Raw genomic sequence first — 27,039 nt, forward strand, 5'->3', positions numbered from 1 at the left:
CCACTCTATATCTCTAGCTTGAGACAGAAGCAGCCAGGTGCTTTAACATTGCTGCAAGGAGCAGCACTTGCATTCTTCAGTTGGAACTCTCTGTTTTTATTTTAGCTGTGCCATCAATACCACGGGTAGGCAGCACCATCAAAGTTAGTACTTAGCAGACAGAGACAATAGAAAATCCTCAAGAGCTCATTCAAATTCTACAGTTCTGGGCATTGTATGCCACCCCATTCCCTATCCAAGTTTATCCCTTAAACGAACAAACAAACAAGCAAAACCCTGTGCCAAAAGAGGCAGCTCCGTGCACATGTGCATGGTGACGTCATAACGGCTCCAGCCACTCACACAGCCGGAGTCCATGAACCCGGATGGAAGACCGGATGAAGATGGAAGTCTATTATAAGGATTCAGGTACACACTCAAGAAGCTATGGGCAGCTGCAGTTAAAATATTAGAACATAGGAATACTTGCCTAATAGTGTCTGCTTCTGCTCCTGGTGAAAATACAGCAGCAGTAGCAGCTTCAGTGTGTATAAGGTTATGTGGCTCAGTTTTCTATGTTGCTTTCTCTCCACTTCCTGACAAAGACACACAGAGACAGGAAGTGATGTAAATAATAATCTCTGTGAACATTTAGCACCAGAGCCACTTACAGACAGTAGATGGCAGAAGATCCCTATATTATAAATGTAACCAATGGTGAATAGTGTGCAGGGTGAACTTTTGCTGTTACACCTGTACAAAATCCAACACATTGTTAACACAGAGAGTTGAAGCAACACTTGATTTTCAGGAAATCGTTCAAATTTCAAACATCATTTGCATTTGTTGATTGTTGATGCAGTTATACATTCACTTGCAAAAGTCATATTCTTGTTGTATTGGGAAAAAAATATTTAATTCCACGGCCATCCTTGATTTTAGACATCATTTGAAACTTTTAAAGCTGGTAAATATTATTTTGAAAGCATGTAACATGTTGCTTTAGATGTAGACACTATAAGGCTTATATATTTCCTGCTACCTTGACCTGCCTCAAGGACTTATGAAATATCCTGTATTACAACACTACAATGATCACATAAAATACACTATACATTCCCTTTAAGTGCCATAGAATGTCAGCAGTATACAAGTAAATACTGTTAATAGATAAAAACGCACACTCTGCACAGTTATAGATCTCCCTCTTATGGCCACAAACTGAACTTCAGCCATTTTTATCTTTGTAACTAACCACGTGTAAGGCCTATACTGTATTTGCAATAATGGCAATAATGGGTCAGTGCCTAGGACAGTAAAGATGTATGAATTGTGATTATCATTTTGCTTATTTTTTTCTGCTATCAGAGTTGTTGAGGGAGGGGGGGGGGGGGGGGGGGGGGGGTGCTATCGCAGGACGATCGGCCGACATTGTGCAGTGTGATATCTTCATACCACCTTGGTTCCTCTTGCTGTGCGGGAAAATTTCTCCTAACGTGGGACTGTGGGAAAATAGTGTCTATGCAGGAAAGTCCCGCAGAATCCGTGCGTGTTGGGAGGTATGGGTATACCAAGTCTAGGAGCAGAGACTAAAAGAGACAGTGTGCCCACTCTACACCAGTACATCTAGAACTAATCTCTATAAGATTAAAGGGGTTGTAAAGGTTCGTTTTTTATTTTCTAAATAATAAAATACTTTTAAAATGTTGCTCTTCTGCATCTTGTGAATAGGAGTTGGCAAACTATCGGCTGGCAATGCAGCGTATGGCAGATGACATCATTACTCTTCGCCGTCAGATGAGTGGACTGGAGGCAGAAAACAGTACTCTCCGTAGTGAACGTAGCCTAAACGAAGATCTGGGACGCACCCTCCTCAGTGACACAGACATTGATGTCATGACAAAAGCTGAATTAGCTGACCGATTGGGTAAGCAAGTTTTTATTTATTTTTTGCGTTAAGGATGCATTTAGCTTTCATCTTGTTCTATTTTGGTGTGTCCCAAAACAATTTTAGGTGCATTCCTTACCCATTTTAATTAAATCTGGTCAGTTGGTAAACATCTTAAATACATAGCAATCACATACACTATATTACCAAAAGTATTGGGACGCCTGCCTTTACATTAACTTTAATGGCATCCCAGTCTTAGACCGTAAGGTTCAATATTGAGTTGGCCCACCCAGCCATAGCAGCTTCAACTCTTTTGGGAAGGCTGTCCACAAGGTTTAGGAGTCTCTGCTCTAAATCATCCCAAAGGTGTTCTATCGGATTGAGGTCAGGACTCTGCAGGCCAGTCAAGTTCCTCCACCCCAAACTCACTCATCCATGGCTTTATGGCCCTTGTTTGTGCACTGGTGCACAGTTATGTTGTTTTCATAAAGTTGGGAGCATGAAATTGTTCAAAATATCTTGGTATACTGATGCTTTATGAGTTCCCTTTACTGAAACTAAGGGGCCAAGCCCAAACCCTGAAAAACAACCCCACACCATAATCCCCCCTACACCAAATAATTTGGACCAGTGCACAAAGCAAAGGCCATAAATACATGGATGAGTTTTGGGTGGAGGAACTTTACTGGCCTGCACAAAGTCCTAACCTCAACCCGATAGAACACCTTTGGGATGAATTAGAGCGGAGACTGCGAATTAGGCCTTCTTAAAAAATAAAAAACTTAATTTAGCTAAAGCTTACAAAAGCATCACATTTTTTTATTCAAACTGTTTATGTTCCGTTTTAAAAGAGGGATCCATTTGCTTGCATCAGCTTGCATTATCTATGCACAAAAGGTCTATAAAAGGGTATAAAAAGGATGTTGGACCTGAGAATCTCTTTCACAAAGTTCCAATGACATGCACATTAACTTCTTATGTAATACATTAGAAATGTCTTCTTTTCCACGGTCTCTAATTCTTCCAAATAAAAGCTGAAATATGAGTTTCGCTGGTTGGCTTATACACAGATTTGTTTGCTGTAACAGTATAAAATTGTATCATGAAAGCATGTGCCCGTTTTACAACTGCAGCTGAGCAGAGAATAAACTTTCTTTCCTTTTTTTTCCCCTCATAGTGACTCTAAAACAGAAACTAGCAAGTGAAACATCGGAGCTGCGCGGCATGAGAGACCGGGTCCAGCAGCTGCAGAATGAATTAGTCAGGGTAAGCAATGTAATGTCCATTGTCAGAGAATCTATGGACAACCAAAGAGGGCAGCCAAGCTGCACCCAGTCTATTGATTACAGATGATATAGGTAAGGTTTGGCTTTCCAGATTCAACTCGTATTTGGGATTGTAGGGGTTGATATTAGAAAAAATTCACCATATACACCATTAGCTCTGAGAAATTCAGAAATTCAGTACCGACACAATAACAGAAAAACAAATAGGGCTGCCAACTAACAAATGCCATTGTTGCTGTGTAGGCTAGAACGCCAGCACTGGCAACTATGAAATAAAGGCATCAACTACTACATTAGCACAAAAAGTGACAAAGTGCAAGATGTAAATGCTATAAGCTTAAATGATAGATAACCACAAAATAGTCTGCATATTCCTTATAACAAGAGCTAAATAAGAGTATTTTAAAATGAGATACTACTTGGACAATGAGGTCTATGAGGTACTACCGCAGTAGTAGATGAAGGTTGGGGTTCATCCACAGACCGCCTGCATTGACTGAGGTGCTCATTCCAATCATCAATTGCATCGGACATTGACATGGGAAAGACTAAAAAGATACTTTCCATTAAACAACAAGTGATGCCCCAGGAATGTAGTCAATGTAGTCAAAGTCCCAAATTCATGTACATAGACACCACCCCATGTGAGACACAAGTTTAGATGCTTGAAAGAGGTCATCACAGTTAAAGCATAAAGCTTCAGACATTTGTTCCAAAAGCTGCCTTCTTACATATCAAAGCCTTGCTACCAACAAAGGATGGATAATCACTCCAGTTAATTCAAACTAAGTTCAATTGTCTGTCAATGAAATGCATATGGTAAGAGTACCATCAAACTGTTTGATGGTATGCTTGTTAAAAGCGTATGAGGCTGGGTTCACACCATTGCGAATTGGATGCAGGAGATTTTGATCGGCTCTGTATGGTCCGGTGTGTTTTGCACAAAAAACGATCTGCATCTTTTGATCCGTTTCTGGTGCAAATTCAGCCCAAAATTCGGGCTGAAATCAGACCTGAAACGGTGAACCAGGACGCACAGGACCCCTGCTGTGAGACAGATGCAGTGATAGTGTGAACCCAGCCTGACAGAAGTTTCTACATTGGGCAGAGGCCACTTAACAATAAATTCCCTTTCGAATGAAAATAGCTCCTTAGGGGATGGGCCCAAGAGTCCTATAGGCTGTTTCCTGTTTTAGTGGTAGAATGTTTTAAATACCAAGTATAGCACTACCCCCGGAGGAGCTGCTGGTTTGTTTTGGGTGGCACATTTACCTCGTGCCTCTTCCGACTTCCTAGGGGTGAATGGTGCACATAGCAGAAGTAAATGAACGTCTGCAACAGGTGTTCTTTGCTGTGCTCTTTATAAAAACAATGAACTTGTGGTGATGAAAGTAAAGTTAAAGGAAGAAAGGAGAATAGCAAATTAAGGCGTAGCAATGGGGAAACAGTCCTGCTCCCAAGTGTAACACTTCTCTGCGCCACTCCTGCTTGAGTGGGAATAGCGTACCTGGACAGGCCTCTCTCACTGACCTGGCAGCCAGAGTATCGCTCCAACCTTTGAGGAAAAGTCTCTGCCACAGACCCTTCTTGGAATGAACTTCAACCTCTGCCACAGGCCCTCTCTGGTTGCAAATGCGGAGATAATCCTCCTTGATAGAATTACTCCTGGATCTCCTTCTTATGTCACCCAGGTACCGACTGACAGGTGATCAATCCTTTAGTGTCTGGCTACCTTGATCCCCAGTGGTTTGTCTAAATCCTTTTGGATCGCCACCCTCTCATTGGCGCTCCTCAGACGGACTCCCCACCGAACAGCTATACCGCTTGGGATCCTCAAAAGTGGGAACCCAGTCAATCACTGGGTCCCCATCGCTGCTCAAATGTTTCCGGACCAACATGGTCCCGGAAACCAGGAACACCACGTGGCACACATGCCCTGGCCAGGTAGGCCATAACGCCGGGGCGCCGTGATGTGGTCACCCTAAAGGTGGGTGCCACACTCAAAGAAGAAGACCCAGAACCCATGGTGTCTGCCCCATAAATACCCTCCCCCAGCATGCACAGCGAGGCTCAACCCTCCTGATTGGCTGCTGGGCAAGAGCACCCAAACCTTGCCATCTATTGCACTGGGGTGGGAAGAACACCCCAGCACAACAGAATGAGCCCACAGTACAGGCAAGCTGAGACAGAGACCCAATTTAACCAGATCAGAGATTAACTACACTCTGATCTCCCTCTAAATTTAAATAGCACCGGTACTTTGAAGTAACCAGGCGCTACACGAGTATATTAGGAATATCTTTTTTAGTTGTAAGAGCTCTAAAAGACCCTAGGTCCAGAAAAGCAGTCTGATCCCCTCAATGCACGGTAGAACATACTACATCAATAAGGTTAGAAAGAGCTGAATCTGAATCAGAGATGGCAATAGGGCCTTGGGCACATTTACAAATGAAGGCCCAATAGCTTCAGAATTAGACTCTGGTGTATATGGTTTGCTTAGAGCCCATGCAAGCAGATTGCTCCATTGCACAAACAAAAAATTGCATATAGATATAAGAGGCCTTGTGGACACAGGATAGGGCTCAGCCTCACCTGGCAGGGCTACAGAAGATGCCAACGAGGACAACCCTATCATAATGGTGGTCCCAAGAACTAGGATATCAGTTCTTTTTGAGGATACCTAAAAAATTATCTCTAAAAGTAGAATAGGAGTATGCACTGAGGTTACCAATTGCAGCAGACTGTCCTCTGTGTGACTTTGAAAACACATGTTGCTTCACATAGTTGAAAACAACTGGGCCTAAAATGAGGCAAGACCTTGCATACTTACAAACTCAAGCAGTGGGTGTTGATTAGGGTGGCCAAGTCACTGTAGGTGGGCAGTAGAAAGAGACTGGTGATGGGATAATCCATGAGGTGCTTAAAGCTTAAACTCTGCTGCCCCCCCCCCAACATCCTCGGGGAGGGAACCAGGAAGTGAAGCGCTCCGGCTTCACTGCCCGGTTCCCTACGGCGCATGCGCGAGTCGCACTACGCCTGCCGATTGGCTCCCGCTGTGTACTGGGAGCCGAATGTTCCCAGAACACAACGGGGGAGGGGGGGACGGGAGGTGACGTCATGCCCGCAGTCTGCCCGAGACTGTGTGGCCGGAAGTGGGTGCAAATACCTGAAAAGTGTCAAATGTGACACCAGAGGGGGGAGGGTTTCGATCAGCGGGAGTCCCACTTTAGGGTGGAGCTCCGCTTTAAGCAACAAGATGGTCTTTATTCTAGAATTACTGGGGAATTTTTAGATTTAGTGCTCAACGACAACTGTGAAGTAGCTCCCAGCCCGACTGGCCTTCAGAGACTGGGTCACATTAGATGCTTCACCATGTTTCTTGACCCTTGGACAGAGTCTACAGATGTCTGGAAAGCACAACAATGCAGAGTGCCCAGTACTCAACTGTCACATTTCATTGCTAGAGCTTCAATCTCCCAATCCAGCGGGGTCTTGGTACAGCCTCTAAAGCTGTTTCCGAGGATACATTAATCCAGATAGCTGCCTGTCTTGTTTGAAGTCACTGAAAAAAAAATATATATAGTGTACTGAGCATCGACAGAAAACGAAATAGAATCAGGGATGAAAAGATATAGATAGAGATTTTCTCAGAAAAGCTAAGGAAAAGGTGTCCAACTTCCTAGAACACTAGCAAAAAACTGTAGCCAGTTTAATGCTTCATGTCTGCCAGTGTCCCGACCTCCTGTAGGCAGCAGTGCAACCCGACTTTTTAGGAATTATTACAATTCCTGTGTCCCTTAATGTACAACATTTCTGCTTTTCCCCTTACTTTCTGTTTCGGTCACAAGAACAAATAAAGGGGTGACCCTCCCCAGAAGGGACACTTGAATACAAAAAAAAAAGTTGTATCTTTTTTGTACAGTTTAAAGGAACACTAAAGTCAAAAAAAAAATTTTAAATAACAAACATGTTATACTTACCTCCACTGTGCAGCTCGTTTTGCACAGAGTGTCCCCGAACCGTGTCTTCTGGGGTCCCTCGGCGGCTGTCTCCGCTCCTCCTCGCAAAAGCTTTCTACCTTAATGGGAGCTCGCATGGTGGAAAGCTTTTGCGAGCGCATTCCCGTGATACAGCGGCGGCCATAGCCGCCGACTGTATCACTCGGCCCCGCCCCCCAGCGCGCAGCATCATCCGCTGTGATTGACAGCAGCGCCAGCCAATGGCTGCGCTGCTATCAATCCACCCAGCCTAGCCAATCAACGGCCAGGCTGGGAACCCAAAAACATCACATGGACGCGCGCGGGGTATTTCGAACGGTCAGGTAAGTAAAACGAGGGCTCGGGGGGCGGTACCATCTTATGTTTTTTCACCTTAATGCATAGGATGCATTAAGGTGAAAAAACATTTACCTTTACAACCCCTTTAAGTATTAATGTTGTTCTTGATTCCCCCAGCAATATGAGAAATGTGTCAGCAAGAAATATTTATTATTCTTACATCTGTCAATGGATGGGTTGCTAATTAATTAATACTATTGAGAGTGTTCATTTTGTGTGGAGTCTTTTGAACAGCTGCTCTCTAATGTTATCAGCAGTGAACAGTCCTGGAATAACTGGAGCAAATGACAAGGTTTTTGTCTGCACTGTAGTTTATGAGCTCCAGAGCTTTGTTATGTCTTGGCCAATAACCAGCTTATACACCAGCACAAGTCAATAACAATCTCATTATAAATAATTCAGCACTTTCCCTTTACAGGACAATGTACTCACATGGAATTCAATGTATCGATCTATTCTCAGCAAACTTTGTTATCTTAGCATTATGCATTGCTTGTGTTGTTTTCCAGAGAAATGATCGGGAGAAGGAACTACTCCTACTGCAAAGAGCACACCAACAGCAGCAGACTGTGCTAAACCAGTACCACCAGAGACTGGGACGGGCTAAAAATTTACAGGACACTGTGCGGAAGCAGGAGAAGGTAAGTTATATATTAGTATAGGTTAGTATATATCAGTGGTGGCTGGTGTTTTTTTCTTTTGGGGGGGGGTGACAAACAACCACCCCTTCCCCCTTAATCAGCCAGTGCCCCCCTGTGGTCGGTCAGTCAGTCATCCAGCCCCACACTTACCCGATCTAGGTTACGGGCGGGCAGCGCTCCTACGGGTGGCGGCTTCCATCGTGTCTTCTCCTCCTAGGCGTCCAATATGATCGCTTGTCCTTTCAGCCAATCGGATGACGGTTGGCTATTGTCACACAACTGGGTGGGCTCAGGGCGCAGTGCTCGGCACCCCAAGACCACCCTTTTTTTGAAGCCTATTAGAAGCTCTGGCTCTAATCACGTGCTTAAAAAAAATAAAAAACATTGGAATCCATGCGTCGGGTGCCCTGATGTTTGTCATGTTCACTTGATTTTATGGACATTCAATAAATTATTTTGTTTCCCTTATATACACTACTCGCTTCCTTCAGCACACTTGCATGCAGAATTTCAGCTGGCACACTGCTTGTGGATTTGACAAATCACTCATTTAGATTTAGAGCAACCTGAGGCCCCTTTAAGTGTGTAGCAGAATTGCAATGGCCAGCTTGATCACTCCTGTGGCTACTGATCCCAGCATCACCTCTTTAGGCACTAACAGGCCGCCCGGATGCAGCTGCCCCTTTCTCTAGCCTTCCTGGGTACTTCTCCACAGTCCTCCCAGACTAATACACTCTCTCTCCACAGTCCTCTCAGACCGTTCACTCACTAGCTCTCCCGGCTGACTTTTCAGGAGGCCACCTGGATGTGCGGACCTGCTTCTGCTGTCCTCTCCTTGCTCCCGTGCCTCCAGGAAGGATTCCTCCGTGTGTTGTATAGGGTCCTTTCAGCAACCAAGCCCCAGGCCGGGGGTCACCCCCCCAGACTAGGGGGCATCCTCAAGGGCCACCGACAGCCTCCTCAGCACTCCTTCTCCATCTTCCATCCAACTGCCCCCTGCTGGCCTGACCCATGAGTATTTATGAGGTGGCCTGCCCATTGCCAGTCCACTTTGCTGGGGATTGGCTGGGGCCCTCAACAATACTTCAAGCAGCTCCTCCTAGACTCCACCCTCTACTTCTGGAAGCTTCTCCAAGGCACCAAAAAGCAGGAGGAGTCCCCAGAGATGTGGCTTGCTTAGTCACTCACCCCCGACCCATATTCAACCCAAGCCTGGCTCTCAGCCAGGCCACATTTTCCTACACTACGACTAACTATGTACACCTAATCTAGCACACTTGAGAGTTTTGTTTTTTCTTAACGGAATGGAAAGTGTACATTGTACTGGTGGCTAATCTTCCCCAGCTGTAATTTTCCAGTGCTGGTGGGGTTAATACAAGCCATTAGACCAGTCATAGGCACTTGTCAAGGATTCAGACTATGCCTGCCCTTTCCATGCCCCTCCTCCATTCATAGAAGTTGTACTCTAGCTTCCATCAATGAAAGGAGCTGTATGAATTGAAGAGGCAGACCTTTCATTTATCCATCACCTCTATTCAAAGAACACTTTGGGTTTGAGTTACTAAAAGCAAATAGACTGTGCACTTTGCAATTGCAGTTGCGTAGTAAATGAGGTAAAACTTCACTTTACAAGGAATACTCAATCACATGCAAGGAAAAGAACAGCATTTTTACTTGCACATGATTGGATGATGGAAGTCAGCAGAGCTTCTCATTTACTTTTGTAGCGCCCCCTTACTTTCAGTATGGGCACTACGCTAAAGTTAGTGGGGAATGGGAGAGTTATCTTGCTCCCATTCACAGTTTGTCAAATATGGGCTGCTGTCATTCCAGAAATGTCCTGTAGGTCAGCCTGCGCTCCAGGGGTGTTGTTTCAACCCCTGGGCGACAGGTGGTGCTAGAGGGGTTATGGCAGAGCCACTTTTCCCCAGCAGCCAATTGGAGGAGTTTTCCCTCTTAGAGCATGCTGGGGAGGGGTATATCTGTGGCAGACGCCATCTTTATTGGTTCTTCCTGCGGGTTCCAGGTTCCAGGTGCGGCATCCACCTTTAGGGTGCGTGCATCCAACGGACCCCGGCGATGGCCTTCCAGGCCGGGGTCAAAATGCTACGCGGAGCTCTATATTGCTGAGAGGGGCCCCAGTGACTTGCTGGGTCCCCCGCTTTACTGATAAGATTCCAGGCTGGGTGCCGCACGATTGGGGGGTCGGCTTGAGGAGAGCCCGGAGGCAGGTAATCCAACAGAGCTTGAACGAACCATTGGGGATCTGGTGACCGGAATGCTGACAGGTACAGTTGCTGTCATCCGATGACCAAAGTTTAAATCTACTGGGAGGATTCGCTCCATTCACTCATCCAAAGTAATAGGCCTGTGGCAGAGGCCCTAGAGCCGGGTCCGTGAGAGAGGCCCGTTCCTCCCAGCAATCTAAAGTGAAATCTGTCCGGGGGCACTTCACCCACTCTGGCTAGAGTGGCGACGAACTGCTAATTGATAATACTGAGAGCAGGATTGCTCGGTTCATATCCAGGCCTGATACTGCAAAGTTCTCCCTCTTGCTTCATCAACCTTTCCTTTCTATTTGATGTTGATGTTGGCCGTGTTGGCCTGAAAATAAAGCATTGGAAAACCTTTATTCACTGTCCGGACATTCGCTCACTACTTTGTTCTCCAACTGCACCCCTAGACAAACACTAAGGTAACTTAATACGCCGATCCCAACAACAAATCAGCGGCTCCTGCGGGGGTAGCGCTACACTTTGCTCTTAAATAACTGCACTAGCTGGATGCAACTGCGCTTGTAAAGTGCACAGTCTATTTGCTTTTAGTAAATCAGCACCACTTATCTTGAATCAAGTATGCAAGATATGGATTTTTGACTTTCGTGATCTTCTTATATATTCTGAGTCAGTAACTGGTCAGCATAACAGGCATTTCAGGTAAATCACCGATGGCAGCCTCAGATTTTCTCATGACAGGTACACTTGAATATAAGCCAGACTTTATATATTCTACAGGCTTTCCAATGCTGTCACATAATATAGATATAGTTTACCATGCTCACATCATTCTACCTTCACATCATAACCAACAAGTACATTTCTTTACAACTAGTGAAAATTAAAATGCTCTTCTTTGTACCAGTAGATCCTCAGCCCTTATCTAAATGCAATAATGTTAATGCAGCCCTGAACACAGTTCTGATAGGGGGGCATCCACAAACTGCATATCCTATTATCCTGCCTATTCTGTGTGCAAAGGATGTCTCTGTCCTAACAATCCACCCTTCTCATGAGACATGGTCTTCAAATCAACCTTCCATCACCTGAATTTTACAAACATCAGTTAACACCCATCAGTCAATATTTCTCATTTACTCTGCTACATTTTCTGTCAAGATAAAAAAGACGTACTACAGAAAAACACTTACCTCTCTGTTCACTTCCTCGCCTAGCACAGATCATTTGTGTCTAATGGTAAATTTATGTTGGCATTGTTTTTATCTAGGTAATTGAGAAAATGGAAAAACTCTTGGACAATAAACTCAGGGATGAGAAGAAGAGTCGTATTGACAAAGGAGACAGAGGTGATAATACCAGAACTGAATATATAAAAGGATAGCGTTGACCAATGTTATGTTTACCACATCTAATTACTTTTGTTAACTTAACCACTTCCTTACTGGGCACTTAAACCCCCCTCCTGCCCAGACTAATTTTCAGCTTTCAGCGTTGACGCACTTTGAATGACAATTGCGCGGTCATACAACGCTGTACCCAAATTTAATTTTTATCATTTTTTTTCACACAAATTGAGCTTTTTTTTGGTGATATTTAATCACTGCTGGGTTTTTTATTTTTTGCTAAACAAACAAAAAAACATGGGGAAAAAAATTGTAAACAGGTAATTTTTCTCCTTCATTGATATGCGCTGATGAGGCGGCATTGGTGGGCACTAATAGGCTGCACTGGTGGGCACTGATAGGTAGAGATTAGGCTGATGGGCACAGATAAGGCGGCACTGATGGGCACAGATAAGGCGGCACTGATGGGGGGCACTGATGAGCACTGGTAGTGGACTGGTAGTGGACACTGATGGGCGGCACTGGTAGGTGACACTGATAGGTGGCACTGTGGGCACTGATGGGTGGCACTGTGGGCACTGATGGGTGGCGCTAGTGGTTACTGGTAGGCAGCACTGTTGTGCACTGGCAGGTGGCACAGATGAGTATCAGTCCCGGTGTCCTTCATCGGGTGATAAGCTATTTTTTTTTCTCCTCACGCTAAAAGCGCGATTACCGGCTCTGTTTATATCACATGATCAGCTGTCATTGGCTGACAGCTGATCAGGTGGTAAGGGGTCAGGATCGGCCCCTTACTCCGATCTGTGATCAGCCGAGTTTCATTGACTCGCTGATCACAGAGCGTGCCGGGCGTGCCCTGCAGGGGGCACGCAGGCCGCTCTAGCACGGGAGGACGTCCAGGGACACCCTCCCGGCAATTTAAGTCCGCGCTGCAGCCGTCTTTCGGCTATAGCGCAGATCTGAAGTGGTTAAAGATGTTCATTGAAATCCTCATTCATCTGCCCCCAGATACTCCCAGAATTTATAGTAAATATGATGGCCCTGGAGAAATTCGATGACCATCGTAGGGCGCACAACAAGATAGGCAGCTAGAGCCAAACTCTGTGCCTCAGAACCATGTTCCCAATTCAAGGTGTCATGAAATAGATCGGTGAGCACCGAGTGCGTCTGTGTGCCCATACGCCTATTGATGCAAGGGATCGGTGAGCACCGAGTGCGTCTGTGTGCCCATACGCCTATTGATGCAAGGGATCGGTGAGCACCGAGTGCGTCTGTGTGCCCATACGCCTATTGATGCAAGGGATGAGGTCCTACATGGATAGGAGAAAAGGGATAGATATAAAAATAAATAGGGGGGGGGGGGAGCAAGTGGGAGAAGGGGAGGGAAGAGTCATCAACTTAGGAAGGGTTCATCTGAAGTGCCCCCACCTCTCTCGGGTGAAGAAAATGGACACAGAAGGTAGGGGACAGCTTGGGAAATATGTTACTAGGGGTTTGTCAAAAGTCGGGTGAAATCAGCTGATGTTTGGTAATGGAGCCAACAGGCCCAAATGCGAGTGAATATAGAGGGGATATCTTGTGCTATATGGATAAGCTCTTCTATTTTTGCAACTCTTTGAATACACTTAATCCAGTCAGAGAGCATTGGGGGTCCGTAGAGCCCCACCTTGCCGGTATGCACATTCTATCTGCATTAATAAGATGCATTGCAAAGGATTTGAAGTATGCCTTTTTAGAAAGGGAGGGATGGTGATGGGGGAAATGAGCTTGAGGGTAGTCTGAGGCAGTGGTCATCAACCCTGTCCTCAGGACCCACTAACACGCCAGGTTTGCAAGATAACTGAAATACATCACAGGTGATATAATTTGCTGCTCTCAGTGATTGCAGTATTCTAGTCTGCATCTCCCCAAGGTAATACATAAAACCAGGCCTGTTGGTGGGCCCTGAGGACAGGGTTGATGACCACTGGTCTAAGGCATAAGTGGTTATCCTGGTAGTGATAGCATGGACTTCCTTCCAAAAAGGTTGTGGAACAGGGCAGGACCACCAAATGTGCAAAAGGAAACCCATTGCCTGATTTAACCCTATAAGACTGCACTACCATGCCAGAATCATGTGCATTGCACGTGGTTGCAGTGTGGCTCGTTTTGAACTCAGTTGGTGAGTTTGGCAAGCATGCCTTTTTTAACTGTACATACCGAGTTAAAAATGCTGAAGCCTGTCTTTACCACCCATGACATCCTGTCTAAAAGAGACCTAAAGATAAATTACATGTTATATTCAAAAAATGTACTATATATTTTAGCTTTTAAGGTGCTGGCATTCAACCCTGATGCCGCATACACACGACACCATCCGATGAGAATGGTCTGATGGATCGTTTTCATCGGTTCAAACCGATCGTGTGTGTGCGCTATCGGTTATATAACCATCGGTTAAAAAAAAGCCAACTTGTTTTAAATTTAACCAATGGATTCCTAACCGATGGGAAAAAAACGATCGTTTGTAGGCACAACCATCGGTTAAAAATCCACGCATGCTCAGAATCAAGTCGACGCATGCTTGGAAGCATTGAACTTTGTTTTTTTCAGCACGTCGTTGTGTTTTACGTCACCGCGTTCTGACACGATCGTTTTTTTAACCGATGGTGTGTAGGCGCGACGGACCATCAGTCAGCTTCATTGGTTAACCGATGAAAACGGTCCATCGGTCTGTTCTCATCAGATGGACCGATCGTGTGTACGCGGCATTAGCTTATTAGACATACAAGCAGCAGAAAAAAATGAATAAGGAGGGTGATGACAAATTCTATAATTCATTTGATCATACAGCTAGTAAATAAAAGATTGGCGCAGTCATTGCATGATCCCCTGATTTCATTGGCACAGGTTCAAGTCTGTTTGCCTTCAGGCACCGCTTGCGGTCTTCCTGAGGCATCTTTTTTATGAGCCCCATAGCAGCTGGTCAGAATGCATGGCGTTTTTAAAAATGCAGTGAAGTAGACTTTTTTATTCTCTGTATTTGTGACAGTGATGAATTGTTTGACAGTTTTGTTATACTATGGCTAAAGCTTTGCTACTCAGCTAGAACTGCTGTAAGATGTATAGCTTGCCATAAGCAGATGAAAGGGGACATTAATCTTAAACTAGAGGGTAAATGTGTAGTTGGAGAAATAGCTTTGTAATAAGGCATAATACAAATGAAAGAGAACACCGAGAGTGACAGCTGGAAGTGAGCACATTAGGGAGCATGTTTAGCGTGGAAACATTGAATACATCATTGTGAATTCATGTCTGACATCTGAAGGATTTCTCTTCCGTTGTTTCAGCTCTTCTGGCATGTTTCAGCCAGTCCCACACTGATCAATCCTGCAGCCATAACCTAGGTGGCCAACCAAAAATCTTATGTCATCTGAAATACATTGTACAGCATAAGAGCATTAACACTTGTAAAGGATAATTTATAGATTGTTATGGCTTAAAATAATTTAGACAAGCAACCAGTGAGAGAAACAGCTTAGGGAATATTGTTAGGTGAACAATTGTACCATAGTGCTCCCTAATTTGTAAAAATACAATTAATATGAATGGTTGGTTTAAAGTGGTACTAAAGGTTCAGTTTTTCTTTTTTTAAATAACAAACATGTCATACTTAGCTCAACTGTGCAGTTCATGTTGCACAGAGTGGCCCCGATCGTCCTCTTCTGGGGTCCCATGATGGCTCTCGCGGCTCCCTCCCGCAATAGATAACCCCCTCTGGGAAGCTCTCTCCCGATGGGGTTATCTTGCAGGCACGCTCCCGTGTCATACAGTGTATGACTCAGTCCCGCCCCCCCGGCAGTCACGTCATTGGATTTGATTGACAGCAGCGTGAGCCATGGGCTGCGCTGCTATCAATCTATCCAATTAAGAGCAAACAAGCTGTGGAGACAGCGACGCAGGATCGCGCCCACGGAAATTTGGGGCTCGGGTAAGTAAAACGGGGGCTTGGGTCAGTGCAAGGTGTTTACAACCCCTTTAAATGGTTTGGGTTCATTTTAATTCAACAGTTATTTATGTTTTATATCTCCTTTTTGCTATATGCATACAATCTTTGTTTTTTGTTTTTTTTACATGAAAACGGGACTCCCAGAGCACTTTAAAGCCTAGTACACATGGCCCGAATGTGGGACGGCATTGACCGTTTCAATAGATATCAGCCAACATTCGGCCCGTGTGTACTGCAGTCGGTACGACAGAAGCTGGTCTTCTCTCAAAGGGGCATGACCAAAAAAGATCCACTGATCGGCTCCCGATCAGCACTCTCTGCCAATAGCGGAGAGCGCTAACCACAGTGTTCTGGCAGGGGGGCCGCCCCCCACAATAGCACAGCAGGGGGGAATCATTGTATTAACATCAGATTGTTAGTACAGTGGCTCTTCCTGAGCTGTCAGTTTTTTTTTGTTCAGCCCTGCTAGGTTGAACATAAAGGAACTACTAGTGTGTACAAGATTTAAGTTGGGTAATAGAAAGGTAAAGTGACAGAGCATTAGCAGCCTGCCTTTTGTCTCCTTTTCTCTGATTGAAACCCAGTAAAGGGTCACCTAATAGGGGATGGGACATTGCCATGAGTCATTCACTTGTGTGTACAATCTTGAGGTTGAGTTGAGTACAGTAAACAGGCTTTTTAAGCAAAGTTGATAAGGAATTATAGCTAAATATGTGAAAAGAAGACTAGCGGTATATGCACTTGGCTTTATGTAAGAATTCTAAATATTCCAATGCAACATTTTATATTAACCTAGCTAAAAAAATTATAAAGAAGGTTTTTTTATGTTTTTAGTCCTGACCATAATAAAGAGAGAGACAATATACAGTATATATGAAACTATTTTACATTCCTTTTAAAGATGGCATTGGATATCAGTATGATGGCCATTGCCTTTGACTTTAACATCTATTAAGTCTTTGGGCTCATGATGTATCAAATTGATTGGATATATTTGGTTAATAAACTACTGTGCTGTACTGTGTTAATAGACTAGTGCTGGAATAAGGATGCAGACAGGTAAATATTCACACCTGTAACCTGGTGAGCCAGAATATTGGTTTTAAAAAATGCTTTTTTCGGTTGAATTCAACAGAAACCCAAAACACCTTGTATTGGTTAACCAATAAATTCAAAGAATGAAAAAAAAACCACTAATGCCGCGTACACACAACCGTTTTTCGGGTTCTAAAAAAGGCCATTTTAATGATCAGGTTGAAAAAAACATAGGTTTTTCTAGACCCTTAAAAACGTAATTTTTTAGAACCCGAAAAACGGTCGTGTGTACGCGGCATAAGATACAGCAGGGGTACACCAGTATAATAGGGTTAATGGAAGGGGTGATAGGAGAGACTAAAGCCCTGTACACACAGCCGGGATTCCCGGCAGTATAAAGTCCGCCGGGAAAACTGCGGGGTGAGCTTTGGCCGGGTGTACAGGGCTTATTCTCCCTCGGCACTGCCTCGCAGTGTTTTCCATTGGCAAGTGTAGTAAATCTGGCAGGAAAAAAAACGCGGGGAAAATAGAGAGCAGGTTCTCTATTTTTCCCGCCGGGATTCTCTGCAGTTTTCCCACTGAGGGAGCATATACACGCCAGGTTTTCATGGCAAAAAGCTCTCCCAGCAGTTTTCTTGCTAGGAAAACCGGTCGTGTGTACGAGGCTTATGGTTTAAAAAAGCGAACAAGGTTATGACACATACTAATAGTAAGAGAAAACCTGGAAAAACAAATTGTGTGCACACAAATACAGTATTGAACAAGACAGCACTGTTAAAGTGTATGGGCTAGATTCATAAAGACTTACGACGGCGTATCAGTAGATACGCCGTCATAAGTCCGAATCCGCGCCGTCGTATCTTTAAGCGGTATGCTCAAATTGAGATACGCTTCTCTGTTGCTAAGATACGACCGGCGTAAGTCTCCTACGCCGTCGTATCTTAGTTGCATATTTACGCTGGCCGGTAGGGGCGTGTACGTCGATTTACGCCGAGAATATGCAAATGATCAAGATACGCCTATTCACGAACGTATGCACGGCTGTCGCATGTAAGATACGCCATTTACGTAAGGCATTTTCAGGCGTAAAGATAAACCACCAAAAAGATGGTGCAGTCAATGTTAAGTATGGACGTCGGATCAGCGTTGAATATTCCACGTTTTACGTCGTTTGCGCAAGTCGTCCGTGAATGGGGCTGGGCGTAAGTTACGTTCACGTCTAAAGCAATGACTATTTGCGGTGTAATTTGGAGCATGCGCACTGGGATACTTTCACGGACGGCGCATGCGCCGTTCGTTAGTAACGTCAATTACGTGGGGCCACGATTACTTAGCATACAACACGCCCCCTACCAGCCTATTTTGAATTAGGCGGGCTTACGCCGGCCCATATACGCTACGCCGCCGTAACTTTGGGCGCAAGTTCTTTCTGAATACGGGACTTGCCTCTCAAAGTTACGGCGGCGTAGCATATATGAGATACGCTACGCCCGCCTAAAGATAGGCATTTTTTTCTGAATCTAGCCCTATGTATAGTCCTGTCTTGTGGACAGAGTGGGGAAGGGTGTAAACCACTGTCGGTTGATTTTTTTTCGTCCACATGGGGACACCCGACTATAACAAAAACCTGATGACTTCTATCCCTTTCCCATTCCAAAAAAAATGAGAAAAAAACATTTGGGCTATACAAACACTTTAAGGTGAAGGGTAAATCATGAAGATAAAAGATATGACTGTTAACCTGACTGATAACACAGTATTAAACACTATTGTGGTAATTGTTAACTCGTTTTCAGGGGTTCGAGTTGATACTCTGCAGGGAGAGGTTTATTCTACATTGCTAGCTGAGAACGCACGTTTAAGGGAAGAACTGGATAATGCTCGACAACCGACGACAGTGTTCACTCAGATCCTGCCGGTGAGTAGGATAATTGGGTTGCGTTTTTGATGAACATTGTGCACATGCATTGATGTGTGTTTTTATGCATCTTGTGTTTTCATGTTGGCCAATAACCAACCATTTGGGTTTGTAACCAGGGGGCTCAAATTTCATGCAAAACACATAATGCATGCGTCTTCATGCATTACTACTATTGACTTCTATGTTCCTCAAAGTGCCTATAAGTGGTCCAAATAAAAATATTATTTTTTTTAAAACGTGCTGCAGGGTAAAATGCAAATGTGTGAGCATTGCCTTATGCCGCATACACACGATCGGAAATTCCGACAAGAAAAGTTTGATGTGAGCTTTTGGTTGGAAATTCCGAGCGTGTGTATGCTCCATCTGACTTTTTCTGTCGGAATTTCCGACAGCAAAAATTTTAGAGCTGGTTCTCAATTTTTCCGACAAGAAAAGTTCTTGTCGGAAATTCCGATCGTCTGTATGCAATTCCAACGCACAAAAAACATGCATGCTCGGAATCAAGCAGAAGAGCCGCACTGCCTATTGCACTTAATTTTTCTCGGCTCGTCGTAAGTGTTATACGTCACCGCATTCTTGACGTTCGGAATTTTGAGTTTGAGCCAAAATTCAGTCCAAAAAAATTACACGGTTTTCCTGACGGAATTTCCGATCGTGTGTATGCGGCATTTGAGTCTGTAGGATGCAGTATGACATGCTGATATAAATAGTCACTTTTTTAAAACCAATAATAGACACATAATAGAGTGTGATAGCCAATGGCTACCAGTCAAGTTTTAGTGTTCTGAAATCAAATCAAGAAAACAGCGATGTCCTATTGGTAGCAGGGATGAGCTCAGGTGTTTTTGTATGTTCATCCTAACCCACCTGAGTTATCTCGCCAAGGAGCTGACACTATGGACCACCAATCTTAAGCAGCAGAGGCATTTCCCGCAGCCTCGCGTATATCTTGGCCCACAATGATTGGCAGTCCACAGTGACAGATTCCTGCTCGATATAGTTGCTCAGGCGGGTTCAGATTAATATCAGAAAACACCTGCGTGCATCCCTAAATGTAAGTCTTGAGTTACTGTTGGCCCTGACTGCAGAATGTTCTTGTGCCAAGTAGTTTAACTAAACCTGGGTTCTCATCAGTGAAACAGTTGTCTTTAGTTCTACATATTTAAACACTTAAGGACCTCCTGCGCATATACGTCGGCAGAATGGCACGACTGGGCACAAGCACGTACCTGTACGTTCGCTTTAGATGCCCAGCCGTGGGTTGCGCACAGCTCCCGGTTCTCACTCTGTAACGAGCGTTCGCGGGTGCTCGGCGGTGATCGCGCCCGCCGGGCACGAGCGTCGACACCAGGGGCGAGCAGGGGGCGCCCCTAGTGGCTGAAATGCGGAATGACGTTATATTTCGTCATTTCGCGCAGCCGAGCCGACCTACCGCTGTAAAACTGCGGCGGCTGGTCAGCTAGTGGTTAATGCATAGGATGCATTAAGGTAAAAAAACGCAAAGCTTTACAACCCCTTTAAGCTGAAGCCCCCAGCCAGCTCTAGTACCTCTCGCACACTGTAGGTGACTCTGGCTCTCTCACTTGCAGGGAGATCATCCAGTAGGGGTGTAGGCATCTGCACTGCACCCTGGGCACCTGCATCTCCCTTGTCCCCATCCTGCACTCAGTGGTAGCCGCTCGGGGGAACAGATCGTTGAGAGACAAGCTGTCACTTGTAAACATGTGTTTACAAGTGATAGTGGTGAGCAGGGAGCAGAAGACATGAGCCAAAGGTGGTGGAACGGAATTCCACCAAGTTCCAGCTGAAAAAAGGCCTTGGTCTTATGGTTTATCTGCTCAACTTCACAATGTTTAATTTATTCAGTAAGTATAATTTTGCACTTATTTTTTGATACAGGATTAGAGAATCAAATTTTTTTTTTCCAGGTTCCTGAACAATTAACCGACAGCGAGAAGTTTTCTCTTCTAAGCAAATTGGAAAAGTCACAAGCAAGAGTACAGAGCCTAGAGAGAGAGGTAAGCTCCCATATTATACAAATCATCAATGAACTAATATACCTGATTCTGTTGTTATAGTTTTGTATTCTAACTTTATCACATTATCACTTCTCCTACTGTCAGCTGGAAGAGTCAGCCCGGCGATGGGGCCGTGATAAACAGCAACACCTTACACAGATTTCAGAGCAGCAGATGGGATTCAGCCGGACCCAGACCACTATCTTGCACCACTTTCCTACTGTAAGAAATATTATATATTATTATTAAATTTCTCTTCTGTGCTGAATGAAGGAGTATTTTCTGAAAGACAGTGTCTAGTCCTAAATTTCGATAATAGCTATTCTTTTTTCTTTAAAGTGACACCAAACTATATCCTTATTCTCCAAAAATAATCCACACACATCCAATAGTTAGAGTGGCTGTACACCCTGTACAACCACTTTTATCTACAGGTAAGCCTAGATTAAAGTGGTTGTATACCCTGTACTACCACTTTTATATACAGGTAAGCCTATATTAAGGCCTATATTAAGTACTAGTATAGTACTGTACTGTCCTTTTCATCACCTGACAGGTTCTCTTTAGACCTCATGCACACTGGACGTTTTTGGAAGTTTTTACAGCAGCTGTTTTGGGCTTTAGAATTTTTTTTCTACTGTTAATAAATTCTCCATCATGCACATAGGCTGTTATCAGCAGTTTCTGTCTGGGGCGTTTTTTGGCTTTAAAAAAACTCCAAAACTAGTGGGTTCTGAGAGGAGTTTTTCAGCTGTTTTCAGCTGTAAAAACGCTCTAACATCAAAAAACACTGCTAAACTCTGATAAACGCTCAAAAACTCAGCTCACCAGCATTTTTTTATGTTTTTGATCCATTGAAAAATGTTAAATAACGCTAAAAAACTTTGAAAAACTCACTGCAAAGCTACTGGCGTTTTTATAACATTAGTTTAATGTCCAGTGTGCACGAGGCCTTAAATACTTTGCGAGCTTCTGTCTAACATTTATTTACAAAAGTAAATTGGCCATTATTAACAGAAGTGCAACTTTAGGCTAGCTACATTCACACACACACAGGGGGCCAGATTCTCAGTCAGCGGCGTATCTTTGCTGGGGCGTAACGTATCCGATTTACGTTACGCCTCCGCAACTTAGACGGGCAAGTACTGTATTCTCAAAGCACTTGCTCCGTAAGTTGTGGCGGCGTAGCGTAAATCGGCCGGGGTAAGCCCGCCTAATTCAAATTTGGATCAGGGGGGCGTGTTTTATGTAAAACTACTGTGACCCGGCGTGATTGACGTTTTTGCGGAACGGCGCATGCGCCGTCTGTGGAATTTCCCAGTGTGCATTGCTCCAAAGTACGCCGCAAGGACGTCATTGGTTTCGACGTGAACGTAAATGACGTCCAGCCCCATTCACGGACGACTTACGCAAACGACGTAACTTTTTCAAGTTTCGACGCGGGAACGACGGCCATACTTAACATTGGTACGCCGCACTTATGCCTTATATAGCAGGGGCAACTATATGCCGGGAAAAGCCTAACGTAAACGTCGTAACTTTACTGCGTCGGCCGCGTGTACGTTCGCCTGTCGGATCTAATGGATATCTATGTGTAACTGATTCTAAGAATCAGGCGCATAGATACGACGGGTCGGATTAGGACTTACAACGGCGTACATGGCGCTGCGCCGACGTAAGTCCTTTCAGAATCTGGCCCTTGATTTTTTTTTCAATAGGTGAATTTACTCTAATTATTATCTACTTACCCTTATTCATCTTGCCTTTGCAGAAGGACCAAGACCCTCCCACGAAGAGACATGTCAAGCTTGATCCTTTAATTTGAGTTTTACAGAACTACAAGAGAACAATAAAAAAAATGTAAACTGTTACAAAGCAATGGAGAGATACCGTTATGAAGGTGATAAAGCATTTTGCTGGAATCCATTTGAAGCTCCCATTCCTGGTGATATAAGAGAGAGCCTATTAGATGGTCATAAAATGATTCTGAAACCACCCAGGAAAACACAAAGAAAACCCAAAGACGCAGGATGCCGGGAAGTGTATTGAATGAAAGAAATTATTTATGTTTTAACCCTTTTTTTAATTAATGCTGAAAGTGGTAAAATAAATTGTATTTTATATAGAACACTGAATGACTTGACCACATGCACAAATAAAATATTACATTTTTTTGGGCACTATTACTAAGGTAAACCCTCGATAGTATAGAATTGGGGTAAAACAAAAATTCCTAAAACAAAATACAGACATAGCCCTACTTATAGTGAGGCAGCTAGCTTAAATCTCAGATTCAGTTTGGGCAACCCCCCCCCCCCAACCACCTACTGGAGAGACTTCACCACCTTGTAGTCCCCTTGCATTCCTTTACGTTACATACCTTGTTTTGGAACTGTCATTGGTCTGATCACATAAAGCCCCCAGGTCCAGTTCTCCATCCACGCTGTTTTCTTCATTCTCCTGTGAACCCAGGGTGTCATTTGCCTTTAGGGGAACAACAGCTGGAACCAGAGGAAGACACGGAGCGCTGTGTCAGAATGTGGGCATAATGAGCACTGCTTTTGGATCCCTTTTTTTCTAGAGGATAGGTGTGCTTTAACTCCTTACCCTCCTTCCCTCTTTCAGCATCAGCCACAAAGTATAAAAAGTATACTGTACGTGATCATTCAGCCCTGCCATCTGTTGTTCTGCCTGTCCACAGCTGTACAGTTCACATTCTTTTCAGACCTAATTTCTATTACATAGCTTGACACATAGCACTGGAAACACCATTGCTAGGGTAGATCAGAGCTCACCATGCCGAACTAACCATATACCCCCTCCAGTATTCCCCACATTCCACCTACCCCTACTTATAGAAAAAACACACGAACCTTAAGTGGGGTAAAATGGCCCGAAGACGGCCTTTTATTCACATAAACTTTATATAAATAACAGAACATAATAAATGCTTTAAACCTGAAACAACGCTTTGAGATCCTTGACGGTACCACATTTCCATAACATATTTTGTATCTGAGGCACCAGATAGCTGAGTTGCGACCCCAGCTGCGAAAAATGACTCGGGGCCCAACCCAGCTGACCTCGGCCACCCAGGGTTCTACCACTACCCGGTCACTATGCAGTGAACCGTACCAACTCAAATATACCATACCTCAGATGGTTCACCACCATTTACTCAATGGTCGTCAAGGACCCCAAATTGCCAAATGGTAATTGACACCAACAACAGTAATATAAAAACAATAAGGGCGGGAGGGAGGGATGTTTCTCCACCGATTTCTGCTCTGCAACTGCCCTGACCTCTACTACCCAGCAACATATCTTACCGCTCCTCCCCATCAACCCGTCTCATGGGCCAATCAGGTAAGAATCCATACTATCCATGTCATCCTGAATTACTTAAAGAGGAAGTAATCCCCAATTTTTTCCCCTAAAAAATGCATAGCATACTAGCTTATTATGAATGACTTACCTGAGGTCGATGCCCCGAAGCGCTTCTCGTTCCCCTCCTCTGCCGCCGCCATGTCCCCTCCACGCTTCTTCCTGTGTATCGCCGCTCTGGTGCTGTGATTGGCATGCGCGCGAGACCGGCATAATCCCGGCATGATCACAATCATAATGCTGGGACGCTCAGTGCGCCTGCGCCGTTGTCTACGCATGCGCCGTAGACATCGGTGTAGAGTTTTCTGCAAATATCTCCGTAACCGTGTAGGTTAGGGAGATATTTCTTGCACCTACAGGTAAGCCTTAATCTAGGCTTACCTGTAGGTGCAAGTTGTCAGAGTGGGTTTACAACCACTTTAACCCACTCATGCCCGATTCCCCTTCCACCCTGTCATGTATGCCATATGCTGACCTTCACAGCTTCAAGCATTTCTTAAAGATTAATGTAAATCCTGTGGAACATGAACCAATGTACAGACAATTACTTCCATAACAGTAGCCCCCTATACCTAAGTGAGTGCACAGTGATGCTTTGGATTATGGTATTATTATTACATATCCTAGTATATGTAAATGGGTGATAAGGGGGAATTGCCACTGAAACTAATGAAAGTCCCTTTGGATCCTTTCATAGATACGCCAGATATCTTCCATTTTCATAATTCTGGTACTGTACATGCTATTCATTTATACATTTCGTAATAAGCATTAGGAGTGACAAATCCTTCACTGCATCCTGTGAAAGCAGCATTGTGCAGTCAATTTGGCATTGGGTGCTAACTGTGTTTATATTGCTGATGTATTTTGTTCTTTTGAGGTGGGGGGGGGGTGGGGGGGTATTTAATCTTTAAAAAGTAACTGATCTGTGGAAGCAGGCAAAGGGCATGATACTAGTTACCAGCCTGTGGCTTTCCTGCAGCTGATATTTCCCCCATTACTGACTCACTATACCTTGTTTTACACTGTGTCTCTATGTGGAAGAAGCAATCCTAGTAGAGGTCGTATTTCAGAGTGACCCCCCTGATGAATACTGGTCTAATGACTAGTGAATGAGTGTTAAAGAAGCAACAGGAGAGGCAGAGAAAGCATTGATCCACAAATTGAATAAAGCAGAAGCAAGGAGGTCCTTGAACTGCAGGTCCTCAGATGCAGCTTTCTCTACACTACAGCAAGCATTGAGGAGAATGGTGAGCAGCATATGTACACAATGGGACCAGAGCATGTATGTAAAATAAAAATGTACCCTTTTTTCACTTTTAGGTTGTAGTGGAGGGTCAGGGTCTGTAGTGGGGGTGTCAGGGTCTGTAGTGGGGGTGTCAGGGGCTGTAGTGGAGGTGTCAGGGGCACACTGGAACAGGGTGGGCTACGCTCTCAGAGCTTCAGCTCCTTCTACTGCGGCTGTAAAATGTCTGTACAGTACGTGCGGGGCACTGTACATACACTTGTGGGTATGTCCGTACTCGCGAGTGTATTTAAAGTGAGTTTACTTAAAGTGGTGTATGCCTGTAGTGACATATGAAATCTTACTCTAAATCTTGTGAGAATAGCAGTCAAAGGCAGCAATGTCTTGGATTCACACTGCAGATATAGGTAAGAATGATTTAGCCTAGGCTCACACTATTATGGGTGCCGGAATCGCACCTGTTTTGCACCTGCAACCACCCGCAGCCAAAACATGCTGCTCTTTAACCACTTCAGATCCGCGCTATTGACAAAAGACGTCAACAGTGCGGCTCTCAAGTGCCGGGAGGACGTCTTTGGACGTCTTTTTAAAAGCATTACCCGCGCGCGCCACTAGGTGGCACGCAGTGGGTAAACACTGTCCCGGCGCATCGCTGGGGAGCCGATGCGTGTACCTGGCGGCCGCGATGTCCGCCGGGTACACGCGATCGTCGGGAACACAGCAGGGACGTGGAGCTCTGTGTGTAAACACAGAGCTCCACGTGCTGTCAGAGGAGAGGAGACCGATCTGTGTCCCTTGTACATAGGGACACAGCATCGGTCACCTCCCCCAGTCACCCCCCACACAGTTAGAACACACCCAGGGAATACATTTAACCCCTTTCTCACCCCCTAGTGTTAACCCCTTCCCTGCCAGTCACATTTATACAGTAATTAGTGCATTTTTATAGCACTGATCGCTGTATAAATGTGAATGGTCGCAAATTTGTGTCAAAAGTGTCCGATATGTCCGCGCAATATCGCAGTCCCAATAAAAATTGCAGATCGCCGCCATTACTAGTAAAAAAAAAATAATAAAAAAAAAATCATAATTCTGTCCCCTATTTTGTAGTCACTATAACTTTTGCGCAAACCAGTCGCTTATTGCGATTTTTTTTTTTTTTTTTTTTACAAAAATACGTAGACAAATACGTATTGGTCTTAACTGAGAAAAAAAAATATATAAAAAAAATGGGATATTTATTATAGCAACAAGTAAAAAATATATATATTTTTTTTAAATTGTCGCTATTTTCTTGTTTATAGCGAAAAAAATAAAAACCGCAGAGGTGATCAAATACCACCAAAATAAAGCTCTATTTGTGGGGAAAAAAGGACGTCAATTTTGTTTGGGAGCCACGTCGCACTACCGCGCAAATGTCAGTTAAAGCGACGCAGTGCCGGAAGCTGAAATTTCGCCTGGGAACGAAGTAAGCAAGTGGTTAAAAACACGTGGGGCTGCCATTCATTTTAAATTGGACCTCCACACATCTAAAAACGCAGCACAATAGTGTGAACTAGGCCTAAGGCTCAGGAGTGCTTAAAAAGGAGGTCCAGCCCCCATAAAAAAAAATTATGTCAGCAGCTACAAATACTGTAGCCGCTGACTTTTAATATTAGAACACTTACCAGTCCTGGAATCCAGCGATGTTGGCACTCCAGCCAATGTTACCATAGGCTCTCAGGCATAGCTCC

The 27,039-nt window shown here is 44.4% G+C and overlaps 1 protein-coding gene across 1 annotated transcript in view; it reads left to right on the forward strand.

Annotated features, from left to right (window-relative positions):
* Positions 1 to 22,859, forward strand: part of CCDC33 (coiled-coil domain containing 33) — a 156,609-nt gene extending 133,750 nt beyond the window's left edge. The window contains exons 16-23 of the mRNA XM_040343016.1: positions 1,711 to 1,906; positions 3,048 to 3,136; positions 8,003 to 8,134; positions 11,639 to 11,717; positions 18,534 to 18,655; positions 20,587 to 20,676; positions 20,782 to 20,898; positions 22,448 to 22,859. Coding sequence (XP_040198950.1) covers positions 1,711 to 1,906; positions 3,048 to 3,136; positions 8,003 to 8,134; positions 11,639 to 11,717; positions 18,534 to 18,655; positions 20,587 to 20,676; positions 20,782 to 20,898; positions 22,448 to 22,501 — 879 coding nt within the window. The 3' untranslated portion in view covers positions 22,502 to 22,859. The remainder of the gene's footprint in view (positions 1 to 1,710; positions 1,907 to 3,047; positions 3,137 to 8,002; positions 8,135 to 11,638; positions 11,718 to 18,533; positions 18,656 to 20,586; positions 20,677 to 20,781; positions 20,899 to 22,447) is intronic.
* The last annotated feature ends 4,180 nt before the right edge of the window (positions 22,860 to 27,039 follow it).

The sequence above is a fragment of the Rana temporaria genome, chromosome 3 (assembly GCF_905171775.1).
Source record: "Rana temporaria chromosome 3, aRanTem1.1, whole genome shotgun sequence".
Classification (NCBI taxonomy): Eukaryota; Metazoa; Chordata; class Amphibia; order Anura; family Ranidae; genus Rana; species Rana temporaria.